At 40.0% G+C, this 22,500-nt stretch overlaps 1 protein-coding gene across 4 annotated transcripts in view; it reads right to left on the bottom strand.

The window, feature by feature from the left end:
- Positions 1-22,500, bottom strand: part of APP (amyloid beta precursor protein) — a 294,805-nt gene that overhangs the window by 106,521 nt on the left and 165,784 nt on the right. For 2 of the 4 annotated variants that reach the window (XM_048868071.2, XM_048868062.2), the window contains exon 7: positions 14,837-15,004. The exons of the other annotated variants lie outside the window; for them this stretch is intronic. In XM_048868071.2, coding sequence (XP_048724028.1) covers positions 14,837-15,004 — 168 coding nt within the window. The remainder of the gene's footprint in view (positions 1-14,836; positions 15,005-22,500) is intronic. 4 annotated transcript variants of the gene reach the window in all.

Here is a 22,500-nt window from a genome sequence, read left to right as displayed (position 1 = left end):
ACCCAAATTAAAACTAGGCTAGGACACCCAGGCTAATGTATTTTCTATCGGAAAAATAGCCATTGTGTCTCGAGGCCAGATTTTCAGAAAAAGTGTCACTTGCATTAGAACTGATCATATGCATGGGGATTCATAAATTACACATTAAAAGGAGTCATGGCTAGGTCCCATTATGAGACCAAACTTTTAGTTCCTCTTCAACTTCAAAATGTTGCTGTACTTCTAAGGAAACAACAAAATGTCACTGAATTAGGCAAACGCATCCGAAAAAATGTTAGAATGGCACACAACTGTCATAATTTCCACATTACAAAAAAGAAGTGAGGCCTTTGTGACTGGAATATCCCACATCTCTCCCTTTTTCAAATATATGCTTTTCATGGGTTTTGTTTTAGGACATTCATGAGTTTAACTACAATGACTTACAAGTACAGTTTAATGGAGTTACACATCCATTGCTCCCTGGAAGTCCTTTCTATTAACCGTCGTTTTTCTTCTCCTGTTTTTATTTCCTTACCTCCTGTCCTGGCTCAGATGTCTTGTCACAAAAGTCTGTATACTGATTCTCTCATATTTATTCAATTAAGTAATCTACAGCTTAATTACACATCTTAATCTACGAATTTCTATAGATTCGGACAAAAACATTAACGGTACAGGGATGGAAAATTACTTCATATTTAATATTTTGGAAATTATATTTGCTTTCAAACTTACTGTGTAAAGCTTTCAAACTTACTGTTACATAATTCTCAGCCTATCAGCCTTTGAAATGTAACAGTTACATACTACTGCTGTACATCACAGCAAGGTAGAACATCCAAAGAAAATACATTTGAGAGAAAGTTTACTATAATTCTGAGAAAAGCCATTTTTGGGGAAGGAAGTTTACCTTTCTTACACTGTTCACCACCCAGTGCCTGTACTGGCATTGATACTCTCTTCTAGTTAGCACAAAGCTAACTTTCCATGTAATATCTCTAAGATGCAACCTTTCCTATTCATCCACACAACACAGCTAAAATCGTCATTCGGGCTCTCATCATCTTGCACCTTGATTACTGCAATATTCTTTTCTAGGGCTTTGACAAATGCAATTTTATCTTACTCCTATCCATTCAGAATGCTGTTGCAAAGATCACTTTCTTAAACAGTTGCTTTGACCACGTCACTCCTCTCTTTCCATCCCTTCACTCACTCCCCATTCTCTATCACATCAAACATAAGCTGCTTGTCCTCACTTTCAAGGCTGTTCATCGGCTATGTCCATCCTACCTACTACCTCTCAGACATTACTGAAATGTTGTCTCCCACCTTATGATACCAGCCTCCATCACCCATGTGTTACATTTTCAAAGAAGCCCCTTCGTGCTTTCTCCCAAGTTGCCCCTCATGTTTGGGAGGAGCTCCCTATGAACATCTGCAAAGCTACCTCATTATCCACTTTCAAATCCCTCCTCAAAAAACTCTCCTTTGACATGATGCATAAAATAACCTTGACAACATTTAGGCTGCTGAACAAGTATCAGGGCGTAGCCGTGTTAGTCTGTATCCACAAAAACAACAAGGAGTCTAGTGGCACCTTAAAGACAGGTGCCACCCGACTCCTTCTGGTTCATGCTGAGCAATACTGTCTCAGTACAATGGGGTCCTGTGATGGTTTATGGGGTACTCTGGATTGAAAGTCACTTTGTTACCCCCTGCTTTTAACAAGAGGGGGTCTTGCATGTGGTGACTGGGTGTTAGGTCCCTAATAGCTACAGCTTTTCAGCCACAAGCCCTCTTGTGGGTTATGCCAGCCCTGTCTTTGCCTTGCAGGTTAAAAAAAAATGTACCCCAGTTCCCAAGTCCCCTTGAAGTATTCCCCTGTGATATCCAGTCCCTGACAAGGCTACTTACAGAAATTACAGATCCTCTGCTCCCAAGGTTGCCAATTTTCTAATTGCACAAAACTGAATGCACTTGCCCCACCTTTCCCCGAGGCCTCACCCACCCACACCATCCCTTCCCCAGGCCCAGCCTCCTCTATCCCTCTTCCCTCCGTTGTTAATTCTCCCCCACCCTCAATCACTCATTTTCACCGGGCTGGGGCAGGGGGTTGGGGTGCAGGGTGTGGGCTCCGGGAGGGGGCTCAGGGCTGGGGTAGGGGGTTGGGGTGTGGGTTCTGGGAGGGGGTTCAAGGATGGGGCAGGGGTGTGGGCTCCAGGAGGCGCTTACCTCAGGTGGCTCCTGGAAGCAGCCAGCATGTCCCTCTTCTGGGAACTGCGCAGAGCCGGGCAGGCAGGGAACCTGCCTTAGCCCCGCCGACTGGACTTATAATGGCCCCGTCAGTGCTGCTGACCAGAGCCGCCAGGGTCCCTTTTTGACAGGGCATTCCAGTTGAAAACCGAACACCTGGCAACTCTATCTGCTCCCAGTGCCATGTACCCCATTTTAACAGTTTTATCTTAAAATACTGCTCCTGTGTAATGCACAGCACTTGTGAGCACTTATAATAAAACTTAAATAAATCTTATTTTCAAACAAGAGAGCATGATGGAAGCAAATGGTTACAATTTAAAACAAAATTACAAAACATTAACTAAGGCCTACACTTTATTAATAGTTACCTTTCCTATCTAATAAAGTAGTTTTCCCCCCAGCACAGGTCAGTCTGTTGCAGGCTTCACAGGAACCAGGATCCAAACTTTCATGGAAAACACTCCTGCTCAACAAGATTGCTCCTCAGTGAATGGATGCAGAGTGTCTTTGTCTGCCCTGTCATATACTGAATCAGTCTTTTGCCTTTATTCACAAACAAGGTGATCTCTGTCTGTTATGGTGTTCCTTTTTACCTGCATGTGGTTTTGATTATTTACAATTGTCTCTGATGGTTTTTCACTGACTGTTCTGGGTAGAGTTACCACCTTTGAAATGCAAAAAACCAGGCACTCCCCCTCACAAGGCAAGCCCACCACAACCCTTACCCCCAACCACAATGAAACTCCGCAACACCTGCACCCTTCAACAGCTATTCATACAGTATCGAGAGAGAGAACAGATAAAATGATGTTATCAATCTTCTTACTTAAACTGCAGAAGTGGGAACACTGCAGCATCTTTAGCTGGACGAAGAAACTTTTAACATTAGACATCCCCGTGTATTGTGATGATAATGCAAATCTTTAGATCCACATAAAAAAAATCCCGACAGATTAAATTATTTTTCTGGCAACTGGAAAATCCATAAAAATACCGACCAGGCCTGTCAAATACCAGCCACATAGTAATCCTACTTCTGGGATGGGGCAAGGGTAGGCAATTGAACAATACATTAGATAATCAGCCAGTCAAGGTGGGGTGACCACTCCCTCCCACTTGAATGGGTCATGACCAAGACACATGGTTACCTGGTGACTAACTTTTACTCCAAGACCATAAAGGCATAATTCTCAGTAGTTACATTAATCCTTAAATACTACCAGTACATACATCTCGCAATGATTATGAGCACTGACAGGTTACAAGCTTTCAATAGAGACCTCACTAGCTACCCTTTATGGATAAATATAATGAAAACAGTGTATTAGGTGCAGTGAATTTGTCAGGTCTGAGACAGAGTTGCTTATAGAGAACAATGAACCCTTTGCCAGTTAGCCCCAATGGGCCTCTGCGCCACAGGTTCTGGCCATGACCAGGGCTCCTAGGCACTAAAGTAATACAAATAATAAATCATAATAATAATAATAATAATAAAAAGTGTTACATAGTGACTATACTGGGAAGGGAATTAAGGAAAGAAAAATTGCCCCAATTTAGGGAAAAAATGGTAAAATACAAAATCCTTCCTCACTTGTGTTAAATACCTTGAGATTACTACTAAGAAGTGAAGGATGCGGAAGTACTTCAAGCATTTACCTCCTGCCAAAGTGATAAAGGAGGGGCAAGCCCCTACAAAAATATCTTTGATCTCTAATACAGAAAAATAAATTCTTATTTGTAGAAAATTCCCAGACAAACGAAATTACTGATCAGCATCTGAGAAGCTTCTATTTGTTCTAGCCATGAAACTTGGCCAAAGTCAATTCCTATAAGTTGTAAGGGATGTTGTTAAAAATCACTAGCATCTGAATCTACCATCTTATCAAACTCTTGCCATAAACTTATGCATGTTCAGGTCTTTGTATTGTTGCTATTGTGAATACTAATCCATCCATTATGCATTCTAAAGTAAAAAAATCCAAATCCATTTTAAAGTGAAGTTTCATACTCTATGCTCATTCCATATATGGACCAAGGACAAGCCATGAACCCAACTTACATTATCATAGTTTTAAGTGGCTTGTCCCATGTATGCTGATTACTTATACTCAGTAAGTCAGCTGTGACTATACAGCCACAGAAGGTAATATATATAAAAATAAATGTATAGATAAGATTCATTGGAGGACAAATCTCAAATAATTACAAAAGAGACCTTCATTCCTGTGATTGTCCCCGAGTCTCATCTTGCTAAAACTGGCATCAAATTCATCAAGATATGTGTCCTGTCTCTTTCCTGTGCCAGAGAAACAGAAGTCAGCAGCAGCAGGCAATCCACACAGGAGAGGGAACTGCCTCAGAAGACTTTTCTTAAGCTAACCTCCCGAGCTAGTTTGATCCCTCTGTTAAGAATAGAGTGAGTGCCTAGATAATAAAATCGCCCTTGGTAGATTATACCTGGGGACTGGTTTAATAAACATTTGTAATAAATTCACTTGTGTGTTTTATTCATTCAAATTGAAGACTTCACACTCACAAGGGGGAGCACGGAGCTGCAATGTCAAGCCTTAGATTAACTTCTAACAAATATTAGGTTTTGGGGATTTAAAATTTTAGCGCTAGGCATCTATACTTTAAATTATGCCCTAGGGAATGCTATGGTGAGTTAAGGCTGCAGCTGGCTTACTGTAATGAATCTTTCCCATCCCATTCTGTACGGTCAGAAAGGCACTTCTTGGATGGAGCAACTTGCAAGCTCTGCTGCTTTTATATAGCTATAGTCCTGCCAATTACCCTATAAAACTCAAGAACAATGAAAGGGCAATGCCATCCAGGGCAGATGAATGTGTTCTTGCTCATTTGCTTGTTTTCTGCCCTCAAGCCTGTTACCCGACCTCCATCTGTCTGGAGCGCTCATCTGATAAATAAGATGGAAAGAGCCATTTAGTTCTTTAATTAAAAATTACGTATATTTTTCCCATTCTGCTTACACACATGCAGCAAAATATTTCAATTCCTTACTGCTAAATATACTCTGGATGTTGACATGGACATTTAGCTGTCAAAACATTTTACTTCCCGTTAATTAGAGGGATGTCAAGATCCAAAACAAACAGCAAATTGATCAAGAAATTTACTGAGAACAGGAAATTATGGTTTTACAGACTTTCAGCATCTATTCTTGAAAGGGGCAGATTACAATGTGTATTATATTTGAAGATATATTAAACCAGATAGTACATAGCATTGTGATGTGAGGTAACCCAATTTTCTTGAAGTTTCACTATGGAGCACAAATTCAAAGTTTTTTAAGAAATAAGATTTTGTCAACAGACACTAATGGTTTGATGCCAGATTTGAAGTCAATGTGAAATTAGCCTATGCAAAGAGTAACAGCTTAAGACATACATGTTAGACTATCCACATCTTGTGCATAATAGCACAGTCAATTTGAAAAGAAAATACTTTGTTTTATACTGTATTTTAATTATTCAACGGATGTTCCTTAAAATAAAATTAGGGCCCTACCAAATTCACGTGAAATCTGGTCTTTTGTGTGCTTTTACCCTATACTATACAGATTTCATGGGAGAGGCCAGCGTTTCTCAAATTGGAGGTCCTGACCCAAACGGGAGTTGCAGGGGGAACACAAGGTTCTTTTAGGGGTGTCATGGGTATTGCCACTCTTGCTTCTGTGCTGACTTCAGAGCTGGGCAGCTGGAGCGTGGCGCTACTGGCTGGGCACCTGGCTCTGAAGGCAGCGCCCCACCAGCAGGAGTGTAAGAAGTAAGTGTGGCAATACCATACCATGCTACCCTTACTCCTGCACTGCTGCTGCCGCCGGTGGCTCTGCCTTCAGAGGTGGGCTCCTGACCAGCAGCCACCGCTCTCCAGCTGCTGAGCTCTGAAGGCAGCGACGTCGCCAGCAGCGGCGCAGAAGTAAGGGTAGAAGTACTGCAACGCCCCCTGCAATAACTTTGTGACTCTCCCCCATCCCAAACTCCTTACAATCACAACACCATGAAATTTCAGATTTAAATAGCTGAAATAATGAAATTTATGATTTTTAAAATCCGGTGACCATGAAATTGACCAAAATGGACCGTGAATTTGATATGGCCCTAAATAAAATGGATGATACTAATTTTAATTTTCCCCGCTTCAAATTACAGTTTAAAGCCAAAACACATACCGCTTACGAAATACAATTACTGCTTAAATTGATGTCGATTTAGCAAGTTGAGTAGTTTTACTGTTTTCAACATATATTGGGGGGATGCTATTCAATTCATGCTCCACCCAAAATCCCATAGTGACAGGAAGTTTCTTCTAAAATGTCAGCAATTGAACACTTAATGTTGACAATCAAAATGGTCATCATTAGGCTTCAGAATTTATGCAACTGAAATGAATGGGATAGCTGGGCAAGTTCCATTGTTTTGGCAGCCTTAGCAACACAGCCCAGCCCAGGAGCTAGATTTTTTCCTTTTCAAATATGTTAAATTCTTTAGAAATTGATGGGGCCCACCAGAGAAATGATACTGATGTGTATTGCTGAGTACTCCTAAATTGTTGTTATGCCAATTCTGAAATGGGACTTAGGACATCCTAAGTCTCTCAGGCTCTTCTGAAAATGTTAAGTTATCCAGGAGTTTGAAAGAGAGTCTGCATTAAGCAAATCTTCACCGCAAGCAACGTTCTTTAAGATTAACTGGTGGGACCCCTTCAGTTTAATTGAAAATGGATTATTCTTTTGCTAATGCTAATATTCAGCCTCGGTAAGACCGGTCAACGCCACTGGAGGTAAATATCAGTGGATATTTTTCCTAAGAAATAACATTTGACAGCTGATACCTACGTTTTACTTAAGAAATAAATGTCAGAGAACTGGTTTTCAGTGAGCAAGGAAACATATGTTAATGTGACCGTGACTCCCTTACATTTTTGAACAAAGGAGATAGGCAATGCATTAAAATTTCTCAAAACCTATTTTAAAAAAAAGAACAATTAGCAACAATAATAATATGGTTGTACAATATATATGTCATACATATTTGGCTTAAAATCAAGAACAAATGAAATACAGACCTAAGGATTTAATGATATTCTGAACTCACCAAATTACAAATGCTGGTACTGTAGAGGCCTGATAACAGAATGTTATATTGTATTCCATCTTTGGTAAAATAAGTTAAACCTAAGGGAGAGGCAAAAACCCCAAATCTGAAGTTCTTTGCCTTTGAAGAGTTATATCCTTTCTGAATAACGTTAACAATTGGACCTATATTAAATTCGTGTTTCTGTTGTAGTTTTAAGGACAGCTTAAACAAATAAAATCTAAAATCAGTAAACCAAATCCTATAACTGGTGAATTTATGGTATGATGAAAATATAGAAATGGTTCATTCAGAATAGGCTACCTCTGGTCTATTTTGACAATGGATATTCACACCAAGGTCATTTGATCTGAATTACTTATTTGACAGATCCTAATGGCTCCTCTGAAGTCACAATGGATACTAATGTAATGGAAGTTTAAGTACTTAAATCTACATTGTACAATGTGTGTATTTTGTATTGAACCTCCTTAATAATGATCAATATGGAGGGGGCATGTGCTCTGGAAGGCTAAGAGAATTGGTGATTGATATTTAAAACCTTTAGCCTTTAGGTTAATGGATCAATTCCAGTGTAGTTCAGTGGTGAATGAAACCATGAGTTTTGCAGTCTTAGTCCATTCCCAGGAGACAAAAATCTTTTTGACAAAACTCAGTACACTTGGCAGACCAATGATATACAGAAAGGCTAAGGATTGGATGAACATAGGTTGTCATCTCAGATGAAGGCTAAGGGACATCAGCAGAGTAGTGTGTGTGTGTGTGCATAGGGAATGCTAGCCTTGCTCTATGGAGAGGGTAGCTCTGCACCTCTGCAAGTCCCACAGAAGCTCTGTCAGTTTTTTCCTTGTGGTCTTCTCTCCATTCAGACTTGCCCCATCTCAAGAGCTGCCATACGTTGCCATCCTGGCTTCCCAGTGAATCCTCATATCCTTCTGACCCAGCCCACCCCTGAACATCGAAGCAGGTTGATATGGAATCAAACTCACTGTGATTAAACAATGAGCCAAATGGATGTTGAACAGTCTATTTTGGCACCTGCACAAATCCTACCCAGATGAATTTTTACAGAACACTGGGGAAAAAACAAAAACCTGTGCTTGGATGAGAATGAAGGACAGAGTAAATAAGTGAACATGCATGAGTATAGCAAAGAGAACAAGAGGGAAATAGGAAGGTGATGGTTAGAGAGGAAGGAACAAAATGGGAGTAGACTGCAAGAGAGGGATGGGGAGGGAAGAACTGGGTGTCCAAGTCTGAAAATCTGGTCACCCAACTGTGGATAACAAAAGCAGACTTTAGACTCTAGGGCTGTCAATTGCACAACTTTCATGAGCAGTGAATTTACACACAGGAAAAAAAAAAGAATGCACAACTGACCCTTATAAAATCTCAATTCTGAAATTATTCCTCTTTTTAAAAAAAACCTTCAAGCATCAAATCTGCATTATGGAATAACAGATTGGATTTTCTCCCTCTTTCCTTTCTCCCTCCCCACCAAAAAAAAGCCTTCTCAGAATTCCCAAATGGGAATTTGCTGTCTTCATTGAACTAAAACCAGGTTATAAATAGAAACCCAAGAAAGCATGTGTCCATTATATCTCCAGATTTAAATAAATAAATAAAAAAAGAATTATTTTCCTAATGGATTGGATTTATCAATCAATTTATTTTAGATCCACACCGATTCTGCTCTCTCTCTCTTTTTAAGCACTGTGCAAAAATTGTTGGGTCGACCATTCTAGAACTACAAGCCTTTTATCAGCAGAACAGACAGAGCACAGACAGTAATAGGAAAAACTTCTCCTCTCTTTCCCATCAATAAGGCGCAAACCTGATCTAACTGGACAAATTTGAGGGTGGAGGGTAGTCACCAGCCCCATTTAATTCATGGCCTCCCTTCAAAGACCATGGACATGGTCAACAATTGTGTGGGTGGCTGTTCTGTTATGTGGACACCTGCTAACTGGGAAATGAACTAGAGCCAACTCATTCCATTTAGGTCATGTAACAACCAGCCAGCTTTCTGCCATGACTGACCTGTGCTGGATTCTACCGGGTAACCTAGAGAGGAAAGGCTCCACATCCCATTACCAATATTCTGGGCTTGAATCCTAACATCTTTTTCAGATGGTCTCATAAAAGAGACCAAATATGCAAATATTTGCTCTTCAGTCATAGATGAAGTCATAGCTTCTTGGGCTGCTAAATGTTCAAACTCAACCCAAATATACATGATCATTGCAGGATATTATAGAAATAATTTTTAACATCACAGTATAGATTTGATTTCATAGAATTTCAGGGTTGGAAGGGACCTCAGGTGGTCATCTAGTCCAACCCCCTGCTCAAAGCAGGACCAATCCCCAACTAAATCATCCCAGCCACGGCTTTATCAAGCCTGACCTTAAAAACCTCTAAGGAAGGAGATTCCATCACCTCCCTAGGTAACCCATTCCAGTGCTTCAGCACCCTCCTCCTGAAAACATTTTTCCTAATATCCGACCTAAACCTCCCGCACTGCAACTTGAAACCATTACTCCTTGTTCTGTCAGCTGCTAACACTGAGAACAGTCTAGCTCCATCCTCTTTGGAAACCCTTTTCAGGCAGTTGAAAGCAGCTACAAATCCCCCCTCATTCTTCTCTTCTGCAGACTAAATAATCCCAGGTCCCTCAGTCTCTCCTCATAAATCATGTGCTCCAGCCCCCTAATCATTTTTGTTGCCCTCCGTTGGACTCTTTCCAATTTTTCCACATCCTTCTTGTAGTGTAGGGCCCAAAACTGGACACTGTATTCCAGATGAGGCCTCACCAATGCCGAATAGAGGGGAACGATCACGTCCCTTGATCTGCTGGCAATGGTCCTACTTATACAGCCCAAAATGCCATTAGCCTTCCTGGCAACAAGGGCATACTGTTGACTCATATCCAGCTTCTCGTCCACTGTAACCCCTAGGTCTTTTTCTGCAGAACTGCTGCCTCGCCATTTGGTCCCTAGTCTGTAGCAGTGCATGGGATTCTTCACTTGTCCTGTTGAACCTCATCAGATTTCTTTTGGCGCAATCCTCTAATTTGTCTAAGTCTCTCTGTATCCTATCCCTACACTCCAGCGTATCTACCACTTCTCCCAGTTTAGTGTCATCTGCAAACTTGCACTATTTCCACTTTCAACCAATAGAATCTTTCCCTGTACTCAAATTGACAATGTTGCTCAAACCAGAAATAAAAATTGTAATTAGATGCTTTAGGTAAGTAACTAATGCCCCATTCTTCAAGCTATGCCATATGGGCAGACCCTGCACAGAGCCCCAATGCAGTCAAAAGGGTTTGGACACAGAGATCCACCTGCTTGCAAGACTGGTACCTACCATGACACTCTAAACACCTGAAGTGCAACATATGTTATAACACTATCTTCCTGATCCCACAAAATCTGTCTGGTCCTCACGGTAAGGCTCAGATGTACAATGTTTACCATGAAAAGCTCAGCATTTGCCAAAAGATTCCAATGTTATTGTTCACTCTAACTAGAGGGGGAAAGTGTGGAATCTCATATTTCACTATGTAGTAACTATGCAGGAAAACAGTGATTTTTTTTAAAAAACAGATCAATGTAGGCAAGTTTCAAAATACTCTGGTGAGTGACCATACAATGACAAACCCACAACATGATTCTCATAGCCGTTTTCAATTTGGATTTCACTTTGCTGCACATTAACTATGCAGAAGAAACTGATTAATGAACTTCTCCTGGCAAAAGCACTCAGATGCCATGGTGGTGAGTGCAATATCAGATTTAGACAGTAGTTGGAGAAAGCTACCCATTTTCCTTCACATCCGTGCAGCTATGGACAATCAACGCTCCTGCAACCTCTAAAAACCTGTGCAGGTGAGTCATGATTCCTCTCAACTATAAAAAGTTAGTTTATTGAGTAGGAATTTTTCTGCAACAAGGCCCTTCCTCTATGGAGTCCCATAAGGCTCAGTTTCTCAGCTTTCCCTTGAACAATTTCGCCTCATTTTCAGTCTTCACTGCCATTTAAACTGAAGATATTTAACTGGATGTGCTGTTGACATATTTAATTACTCCTCCCTCTGTCCACTCTCTATGCCTATAATGATCAAATAAAACCATGGGTCCATCTCTGCTACCTGAAGCTAAATGTTGAAAAGTCAGAAATACTTTTCTAGGGAAAAAGGAGCATACTCAACAGCAGAGAAGGATTAAGATTTATTGGAGCCCTGGGCACAAAGAACAGTTGGGCCCTGCCCCACTCCCTGGCCAGGTCAGAAGCCCAGAGCTGGGCTGTGGTAAATGCTGCCCAGGGAACCTGGGCCACTGTGCGGACTCTCCATCTGCCCTGGTGTTGGGCTCTGGGGGGAACAGTGACATGGGCTGGGGTCTGCCCTTGGGCACCTTGGCCCCCTGTCCAGGGCAGGTGGAGGCTCTGGGACACCGCACAGCAGCCCAGTCTTCCTGGGCAGCTCTTACCATGACCTGGCTCCAGCTTTTGGCCTGGCCAGGGGGCGGGGCTTCAAGGAGAAGGATGAGGAGCAGGGGAGGGCATAGTTTGGTGCCAGTTGGGGGTGGCAGGGGCACTTCTACACAGGTTCCAGAGCTCCTGGAGCCCAAAGAAGAAATTCGCCTGTGGCGGGAGAGGAGCACTAACAGAACATGCTGCTGCGGATACTGCTAGTTACACGGGCTGCTTCTTTAAATTGGGCACAAGGTTGCAGCCTTTGAATCCCATTGTGCATGGAAACATTCTGGCAGGGGCATGGTCTGAATTAGACACCTTGCTGCAAATTAGCTTTCTCTGTCCCTGCCTTTCCCTGCCAGCTGGATGGCGCTGGCAGAGGGGGATTTGCTCTCTCTCTGTCCTCCCATTGACATGGTGGCTTCTCTGCATGATGTCCCCTTCATGCTGGGAGAAGCAAGCCCAGTGTGCAATCTCCTCCCTCCCAACTCCCACATGGCAATGAGTCTCAGACCATGGGTCATCTGCCTGGGGGCTCGCAGGCCTTGGGCTGTGGAGCGGAAAATAGCAGTGTAGACATAGGGCTCAGAGGCAGGGAGGCTGCAATGCAATTGGCTTATCGCTAGGGCCCAGAATGAGCTCAGGGAAAGCGATCACTCAGTCCTGGCAGCAAGAAGTGAATTGCACTCCATAGTTCTGGGTTTCAGCTGCGTGGGGTAAGGCTCCGGGCTTCAGATGAAGCTCGGGGGAGGGGAAGGAAGCACCTGGGCTCACAGCTTCAGCCCATGGGCACTGGAGTGGGGAGAGGGCAGGGGGCCACTGCCTTAAGGGCAATCATGGGTGGGGGACAGTGGCGAGAGCGGCCTCAGGGGAAGTAGTAGCATGAGGGTGGGGGCCTTGGGGAACAAGGTGGAGCGGGGGGCCAGGTGACATGGTTTGGGTGCCGTGGGCACTCCCCACTTCTGGGGAGCTTCCGGCACTCCTGCAACCTTGTGGCTTCTGCTGGGGTTTGGAGCGCCATTTTTCTGTGGGGCCCCAAATTGGCCAGGGCCTCTGGGCAAGGATCTGTGTGTTAATCCACCACTGGTCAACAGTTTCATCTACTCTCTCTCACTCACTTCTGGACTTAAGAATTTACTATCTGTCTCTATCATATCCCTCATCCTTGATTCTGAACTTTACTTTTCCATCATTCTTTATCTACATATGTGCCCATCACCAATACAATACCACCTGAGTTTGCTATTGCATCAGCTCTACCTTGGCTAAAAATTCTCAATCATACTTTCACCTTTCTTGCTATAAATCAACTCCCCATGGGCTTCCCAAGTCCCAGCTTTTCCTGGCACCAGCACAGAACATACAAATGCAAAACTACAACCACATCACTCGTCCTCAGAGGACTCCATTCAGGTCTTATTCAGTTCAGGGCTCAGTTCAAAACTGCACTTTAATTCTTTCTGAAGAGTACTCTGTGAACTTGTTCCATCTTACACCATAATTATTCTCTCTTTCTACTACTCCTATCCCACTTCTCTGGCACTTGCCTCCTCCATGTCCTTCCATACAATCTTGCGACTGCTCGTGTGGACTCGTTCTCTGCAGCTTTTATCTGAATCCCTCTCCAACTCCCCAAATGTTTTGAAAAACTCATCTGCAAAATCCTCTTTTCTTGCTTGCCTACACATTATGATTCCCCCACCCCATGCTACTCTCCACCCCCAAACTCACTCACACGCTCGCTCACCTTTGTACTATTTAAAGCTTTTCTAGACACCGCTTGTCAAATGTTCTACAAAATTAAGTCACGGTGGGTTCCTGCTAGTCTGGCTGCATTGCTCTTTTCTTGTGAGCAGGCTGGATATTGGAATCATTCTTGTACATTTCATCTGTAAACAGAGGCTATAATTCCTATGAATAAAGCAGACGGGGCTGTTCATAAATTATGGAACTTATAGGAGGAATGACTTCTTGATTATGGATGTTTGTTTCAGGGTTACAAGGGGTGGGTGGGCCTTGAAAATTACCAAAACATAGGTTACATAATTTATGGACAACCCCCATGCAGAGGAAAAGGGACAGTACAGGAGGCTCACAAGCCAAAACACATCCAGATTAAATTTAGTCTTTGATTTATCAGCTTCAGTATTCCCCAGTGGGGGAAAGCAACACTTCACAAACTGAAGACTCAAGAGCGAGTATTCCTTCTCCATGAAAGTTAACCATTAAAATGTATGGTGTATTAAACATAAAATAGGCAGCAAGTAATTCATATTAACATGTATCATCACACTTGAAGACCTAAACCTCAAATGGCAAATATATTTCTTCTTTTCGTGTAAAAAATTTATATTTCCAAGTTACTTATTTACACACATGCACACGCACACACACTAACAACCAGCTTCCAAAAGGAAGAAGTGAATGCTTAATATTTAAGTGTGGAAATAAATATCATGACATTTTGATGTGTTTGTGTTGCTTTGATAAAAACAGGAACCCAAATAAGGAAATACAATATAAAACAGCATTTTCATGAGATTCCAGAACTATTTTAACTCACTTAAAGCTTCACTAACAACTGGGTATAAATTTGGTTTTGAGGGTTTTTTTGCACGTGCATAATACATGCATGAAGACAAACACAGAGACAAAGAAATGTAAATACACTTTTACAGAAAGAACTGCATGAGACACCGTAGCTGTTAACTGCCTTGTTGACAGAAATGTTAAAGGACAAAATGTTCGTTCCCTAGTTGCAAGACTCTTGCATCTATAACATAGATTAAAGAAGTCATCACTGTCATGCTGGATTAGAAAGACAGATATTAATGAGTGAACACACTCTATAGAACATGGGCAATTATAACATCTTGACAGAAATATGGTTAGTGGTAGCACAGGCCCATCCCAAGAATCAGAAAAAAAAATCGGTCACAAACAGCAGAGTCAGTGGCAAGAGAGAGAAAGACTGCTACAGGCTTGAGAGGTCCACTTACTGACGCTGCCACAGACTGCCATGCAGTATTCCTCAGAGTCAAAGTTGTTTCGGTTCCCACCACATCCGCCGTAAAAGAATGGTGCACACTTTCCTTCAGTCACATCAAAGTACCAGCGGGAGATCATTGCTCGGCAAGGACCAGTCTCAGCTTGTTCAGAGCACACCTCTAATTATAGGAGATGTGGAGGAACTACATTTAGCATGAAAATGGTATTGTCTTTCTTTTCATCTACACAAGTTTACTTACATGTTCTAACTCTTGCATTTTAGCTACAAAATGGATGCATCAAGGAAGCATCTATATCTTTCACAAAGCAATTCAACTACTACACTTTAACTCACTATCTAGTCTCTAAAACAATGTAAAACATCTGGATTAACAACTAAATCCCTCCTGCTCTACACACTATTTTTGTACTTGTATATCTATTTTGGTTAGTGGCATGATTATTTGCTGAAATAGTTATACTTGTATAGCCCCTAGTGTGGACATAGTTATACTGGATAAAGATGTCTTATGGTTCCCCATCTCTTATGGGAGTCGCTATACCAGTATCCACACGAGGGGTGTTCTATCACTATAAGTATACTGGTAAAGTTAAAACAGTACAACCTGTGTGCGTGGACAAGCCCTTAATTGGAGTTTTGCCCATAAGGAAGTTTGAATAATTGTCTTTGGAGAAACTCCGGATAGCAGGAAACATCTACACATTGAACTATTAAAAAATACATCTAAAATACTGAGATTTCATGGCTTGTAAAAAGACTATATAAATGATGCAGGGAATAAAATTCCTTCCATACACATACACAATCATTTTGGTTGAAACTCCCTCATGTGTAGAAGCTCAGCGCAAGGCTTATCTACCACTTAAATCCACAAAAGCCCTCAAAATAAGATTTAAATGGTGCATCGGCTTTGTGAATAGGGCTGATTCTCCTCCTTACTTAACATATCATATGACAGTACGAAATCTGCTTTGAACATATATCATGATTTGTGTTTCTCAGTTTTCACTGGGAGCTAGAACAGTCACTGCATTTGCATTGAAACTCACCGGGAAATCTGTGGGGAACTGAGCTGTACAAATTAAGATCAAAGAATAAAAAGTGAATGCAGAAACTCTGTCCTTAAATTGGAATTCAGCCCATCACCTGGACACATATATAACCCTTTACCAATAATGTTCCAAACAGGAAAAACAGCGTTCACATTCAGCATGCTGTATATCATTTGCAAAATTGTAGAAAATAAATACCAGTACTTCCCCTGCTATGCTTTCATCAGACATGGGTTCAAAATAATGGCAGACAACTGGTAACTTATCTACAACTGTTTCTGACATTACTTTACAAGCCTTAATTTTGTGGAAGGCTGACTCTTTACTACTGAAATGGGGTCTTCCCCTTGGTCACCTCAACACCTGCTAGTGTATGTAGCAATCGAAATCTCCCCACACTCATCACCCCTGAGAGGCTCTCACTGGCATTAGCCCAGATTTGGAGAGTCTCATTGGCTGCTTCACAGCCTTTTTTCTTCTAGGCTGTTTGGTTTATCTCTGTTTAGCATATAACCCTTCCCACCTCCTTTCTGCAGTGTGCATTTTATATCAAATTTCTGTAAGTAATCAACACACATGTATATTTATATCAATAATAATTTACTGTAAAGCCATTTATGATTGATCCAACACAAAGCTTTACACAGACACATCAACAGTGTATTAGGCACTTACACTATTTAGTTTGTAGAAATGAATGAAATAAGTTATGGTAGGGGAGAGTTAGCGTCTTACTTTTAAAAACAGGACAGGTATGATTAATAGTACACAGTGTTTTCCATACAGGTTACTCTTGCTTGAGTTTTACACAACATAGTTATATAGTCTACACACAAAGTAACTTTCCCTGGTTTTGAATATATGGAGGAACCCCACAAATTTCATTTTAAAAATTAATCACTGGTGGAGTGATTGACATTAAAGAGACAGGTATAATCAAGAACAGTTTTGCTGAAAGAATACCAAATTTCAAGAACAAAGGGCCTTACATTTGTTGGTCTTTTAAACAATAATTCAGTTAATGCAACTGTCGGTCAACCTCAATATATAAAGAAGTAAATGCCTTCCAGGATTCCCTTGATACACTTCATAACAAAATTTAGATGTAAGTTATTTTATCATTTTATATTTCACATACTCTTATCAGTATGTGAAAGTTCCAAAGACTCACTTTTTAATCTCTGGGCTTGACTCCACTTACTGGGGGATTGACTCATGGCAATCGATCCACCGGGACTCAATTTAGTGGGTCTAGTGAAGACCCACTAAATCGACAGCCAATCGATCTCCCGTCGACTAAGTGGTGTAGATACCACAGTACGTCGACCTAAAGTATGTCAACTCCAGCTACACTATTCATGTAGCTGGAGTTGTGTAACTTAGGTCAACTTAGCCCCATAGTGTAGACCTGCCCTCACCAGTAAGTGGGGACAATCCCTACATGTCTCACACATAGGAACAATAAAGCAATGACTTTTAGTACACTGTATATTTTTGCTACCTACATAATGTGAAAAATAATGAAGATAACCCATCAATGAAATAATGGCAATGATAATCAGGAATCAACTCTTGGGGCACTACAGACATTTATACATATTAAGAATTCATTTGACTGGCAGTCAGAAAAATGCCATTGAGTTTAATATGACCCTTGCAGTAGAACTACTACAATCGGTTTGCATGAAAATGGAAAATATAGCCCTTTAAAGAGTGACTACTCAATCATGAAATTAAATCAGACTCCCTCCTTGAACTTAATGCAGAACTAGAGACATGCCTTCCTTTTCCCTCCCCAGGGGGAAGCCGGAGCTACCACAGGGCAAAATCCCCCTCTCAGATCTACATCGTAGGTCTTGACACCTTGTATGGATGGTGTTTCATTGCCAGGAGACTGGAATATCAAAACATAGATCTGCTGTGTGGGGATGAGAGGAGAATTGAACACCTAGAGATTAACAACAATGCAGGATACAAACATGGGGCTAGATCATCACTTTATGACTGGCCCTGATCAAGGCACCAGACTGTAATTCAGTCAGTATCCCTCCTGGTCTCCCCTCTGCTTGTCATCTGTACTGGGATGGAAGAAGAGTAGCTTTCCCTCCCTCGCTGAAACCCATAGTACACATAACTCTTGTAAGACAGTAAGATGGTGCCTTACAACCTAAGTCTTTTGCATGGATGCATAGGGCTAGTGAAGATTTAGCCCATCATCTGAGCGCGATGATACACTTACAGTTAGCAGCAGAGAGTACATATTGCACAATCATGTCATTTAGAATTAAAAACATTCTTTGCATTTAATTTTTTCCCAAAAAATATAAAAGACTCACTAGTAAGGCCACACTGGGAACAAATGATCCGTGATAACTAGAAAAATTAAATTACACTGTGGCAAAATGTTAACTTTCATTTTTTAATCTTGTTTCTGAGAACTGATTAAGAACTGAAGCAACTCTTTGCCTTTGGCTGCAAGAAAGCAAGGCAAATTAAAGAGAGCGAGCTTTTCTGTAGTGCTTGTTATAGCTGAGATTTCTGAACAGTTCAAGTTCTAACCTGCTGTTTTCACATGCTCAGACTTTCTCTAACAATCCACTTTTGGTACTCAAAATTTCCAGTGCATTGTCCTTGCCCAGAAATGAGGGTTTCCTGTTGCTAGCCTGTCCAGAAAATTTATGCTAAATTTTTACAGCTCAAATTTTTGAGTTCTAATGGGCAGAAATGATTTTTGTCTCCTATTTGACAAAATTGCCATACTTTTTCCACACAAGTAACTAAAAAAAGCTGAACTTTTAATATAGCCAGTAAGTATCTCTCTCACGAAGGGATATCTCCATCTCAGTTTTTTAAATGACTAGATAATGAAGTTATTGATTGAAAAGCAGCTACTGAACAGGCACAGTAAAACACTTTGAGTGGTCAAATTGAAAAGCATACACTTTTCAAACATCTGGACTTTTGGATTTACAGCTGCTTACACCAAGCTATTTCACAAGTGCTCATTGATCAATGTGTCATTAATAGAGGTAGTTGTAACTTTTGCAGGAAAAGTTTGCATGCTTAAAGATAAAATTATCTCTCTGCTTTTCATATGAAAACATTTTTATATTACATTTTCTGATGAAAAATGTTTCAAAATTACAATTTTCCCACAGGAAATGACAATTTCTGTTTTGACCATTTGAATTGACATTTTGAAATGAAATTTTTTTGTTGCATTTCAACTTAAAATGTTGTTTCATTTTTGTTTTTTGAAACTGAAAAACTGACACAAAATAATACCTAGCACTTAACAGTTAATAGTAATACCTAGCTTTATTACAAAGGAGATAAGTATGATTTTGCTCACTTTACAGAAATTTTTGCTTCATTTCAAAATGTTAATTTGAAACAAATGTTTCCGGTTTTCTTTTTTCAAATTGGTTTGAAACTTTTTGTGGGAAAACCAAAATGTTTCAACTGAAAAATTTCCAATGAAATTTCTCATAGGAAAACATTCACTTTTCTGACCAGTTCTTATTTTGTCACCTTAAGGACCTATTCCACCTTAAACATTTTAAAGATGACTTAACAGGATCTGAGCACACTGAAGTGTAGTCTGTTTCACTCTTTAAAAAAATCTAGAAAATGAAATCTAAAGAAATACAGTGGATATTTTCAAAGACAAAAATGGGAATTAGACAACCAATTGGCTTCCAGGGGAGCTAAGCTTCTAACTCCACTTAGTGCCTTTGGAAATCTCAAAGATCCATACAGTTAAATTAATCAACAATCAGGAAAAGCAAAAGTCAAGATTCCATAACTTTGTTCTACTGTCATTATCCAGCATTTTCCAATATTTTTTTCCTATGACATCAACACTTTGACCTTCTACAGCACCCTTCCATCTGAGAATCCCAAAGCTCTTCTTTAGAAATGTGTAAAATTCACCCTAACAACGGCCCTATGATGCAGCCAAGTCCCAGTTTCATAGTGAAGTTAGGTGACTTACACCCAGAAAGTCTTTGGCAGAGAAAGGGAACAAAACCCAAATCTCCTGATTCCCAATACTATGCTTTATCTCCAAGACTATCCTCTGAATGTGCAGCTTCATATTACTATTTATGTCATAAAATGGAAAGCGTATACAATAAAATATGCCACAGTGTGTGATAAAGACAAGTTATTGCAGGTAGCCACTGAAATACAAGCAGTTTAAATATTATGAGTCTATCTGTGCAACCTTTATGCTGTATTCATGTAGACCTAGATTCAGCAAAACACTTTAGCATAGGCTTAAAATTAAACACATGCTTAAGCACTTTGGTGAGTAGGGATTTACTTAAGCATGGGTTTGATGAGCTGGGACCATAATTTTTTGTATTTTTATAAGGTGTAAAATAAAGTATATTTTATAATCTATATTCCACTAAAAAAATGCAGTGTAGATGATTTATGTAACAAAGTGGGCAAAAGAATCATATCACCCTAGCAAATGTAACAACCAAAATGTCTGCTCAACATCATTAGGCACTAAAATTTAGGGTTCCAATCAGTACTTTTACTATTCCCTCAATTTGGGTAATTTGTAAACCTCTATGGATGTAGTTACATATACATCAGGAGCATTACTCTCTGGTATGTAACTACTTCAGAGATATAGAACTATGTTTTAAATAAAGTTTACTCCTTTGTTGATTTTGTTTGTATTTACACTTTCCTTTGTCAAAAATCTATGCTACTGTTCTGCTATGTGGATTATTCCCAAGGGAATATTTAAAGAAGAAACTCATTTCCACTGTGGAAATCAGTGGAAAATCATTCTGAATATATGCCTGAAACCAGCAGCCAAATTTGAATTTGAACATTCGAAGACAAAAACTAATTACCTAAGAGGTTTTTGGAATTCAGCAGGAGGCAGCCGTGGAGCTGGCACCAGCTCTGGGAATAAAGCCCATGCATCAGCTACACAACAGCATGGATACTTTCTAGAGAGAAAGTTTAAAAAAAAAAAAAATAAAAAAAAAATAAAGAGCTGAACGATTAGTTATAAATGCACTGCCAAAGAACAATTCTTTAAAACAGTTAAATACCTTAAAATTGTAACTGCCAGTTAAGATTGAATTTCTCTCTCTAATGTTGACTTGGAGCCTACTCACAGGGAATAATCGGGGCATAAATAAAATATAGTTGTATACTGTGCCTAAAATACAAAACCTTCCAATTCTAATGTAAAACAAATGTATAAAACATATTTTCATTTTATCTGTGTGAAGAATAACTTCATTCAGAACCAAGATGTCAAGTGGCAAAGAAAAGACAGCTTGAATGTAAGACTAAATCAACGAAATTCTGTATTTTATGTATGTTTTAGAAGAGATGCAGCTTACCCGTAACACTATGATTTTACTAACATAGCAGATATATTGATTGAGAAAGTTAGCACAGAAATGCATTTCACTCATCCAAAAGACTTATCCCCACAGACGATGATAATGTAGGATGATATTAAACAGATTAGTAAGTAAAACCAAAGCTTTAGATCATTACAGTTTCAGTACATTAAAATGATATTTTCTGTTGGCGAACCAGATGAGCAGAGGACAGAATTCAGTAAGTATAGCATAGATCATAATGAAATTTTCATCCTTATGTAAAACAGCAGAACTGCTCTATAAAGTATTCCAATATGTTTGCCCTTGGCCCAGAATTTTAATTAAAAAACATGTTCTTTTATGATTCAGCAGCTCTGGTTAACAGTAAAAAAGGTTTCATTTGATGTAAGACAACTTAAAGATGTCCTTTTATGGAGGGACAACTGAATTTTAAATCAAAACATCCAATTAAATTCATAGTTGTACTAATCAAAATATACCAATACATGGTTCTCTATAACCAAGGCTAGACTGAGCATATTAACATTCATAAGAGTAAGGAAAAAAATCAAACATGCTTTTTGTCAATGGACAGAAAGATAGTTAGAACACTGGATACTATTGTACAAATGTCTAGGTATTTTCTTAAAATACAATATGAGCATCTATTATCCCTTTTCAAACTCTTTTACCCAATCAGGCAACCAATCAAATTCACCCTAAATTAGGTGAAGAAAAACATAAAACGTTCTGATGCTTAAACCAAGGTAATAACCTTTCACAGAAGAAAAGGAGGAAAAGCAATTAAGTCAGTGTCGGCTAAAGCAGAACTGATTTTGAACAAGGCATTAATACTCCAATACTATATCAAAGCCTGCAATAGATAGCACCAGCACTTCCCTGTAATAAGCTAAATAACTTGCCTTGTAATAGGTAGTAACTGTCACTGAATGGATTTAAAGAATCTATGAAATGTTTCAGGGAATAGCAAACAAGATACAGTAGAGCAATAAGGCTAACATCTGCCATCCCTAATTCATGTCACTTCTCTTTTGCTAGAAAGCTGGCTCAGAGATTCCCATGTGCAACTGCAGGTTACAAACACATTCAAAATGCCACATCAAGCAGCACCACTTCAATTCTTTCCTAAATATTTAAACAAATCTGTTTGAATTAAGGGATGGTGAAATCATTGCTAACTGGCACGACTACGGAAACCAGGTGGTCAAGCCTTTCCTGAATCT

Source organism: Caretta caretta, chromosome 1 (assembly GCF_965140235.1).
Source record: "Caretta caretta isolate rCarCar2 chromosome 1, rCarCar1.hap1, whole genome shotgun sequence".
NCBI lineage: Eukaryota > Metazoa > Chordata > Testudines > Cheloniidae > Caretta > Caretta caretta.
The sequence above is the reverse complement of the archived record's forward strand: the minus strand, read 5'-3'. Positions and strand labels throughout refer to the sequence as shown.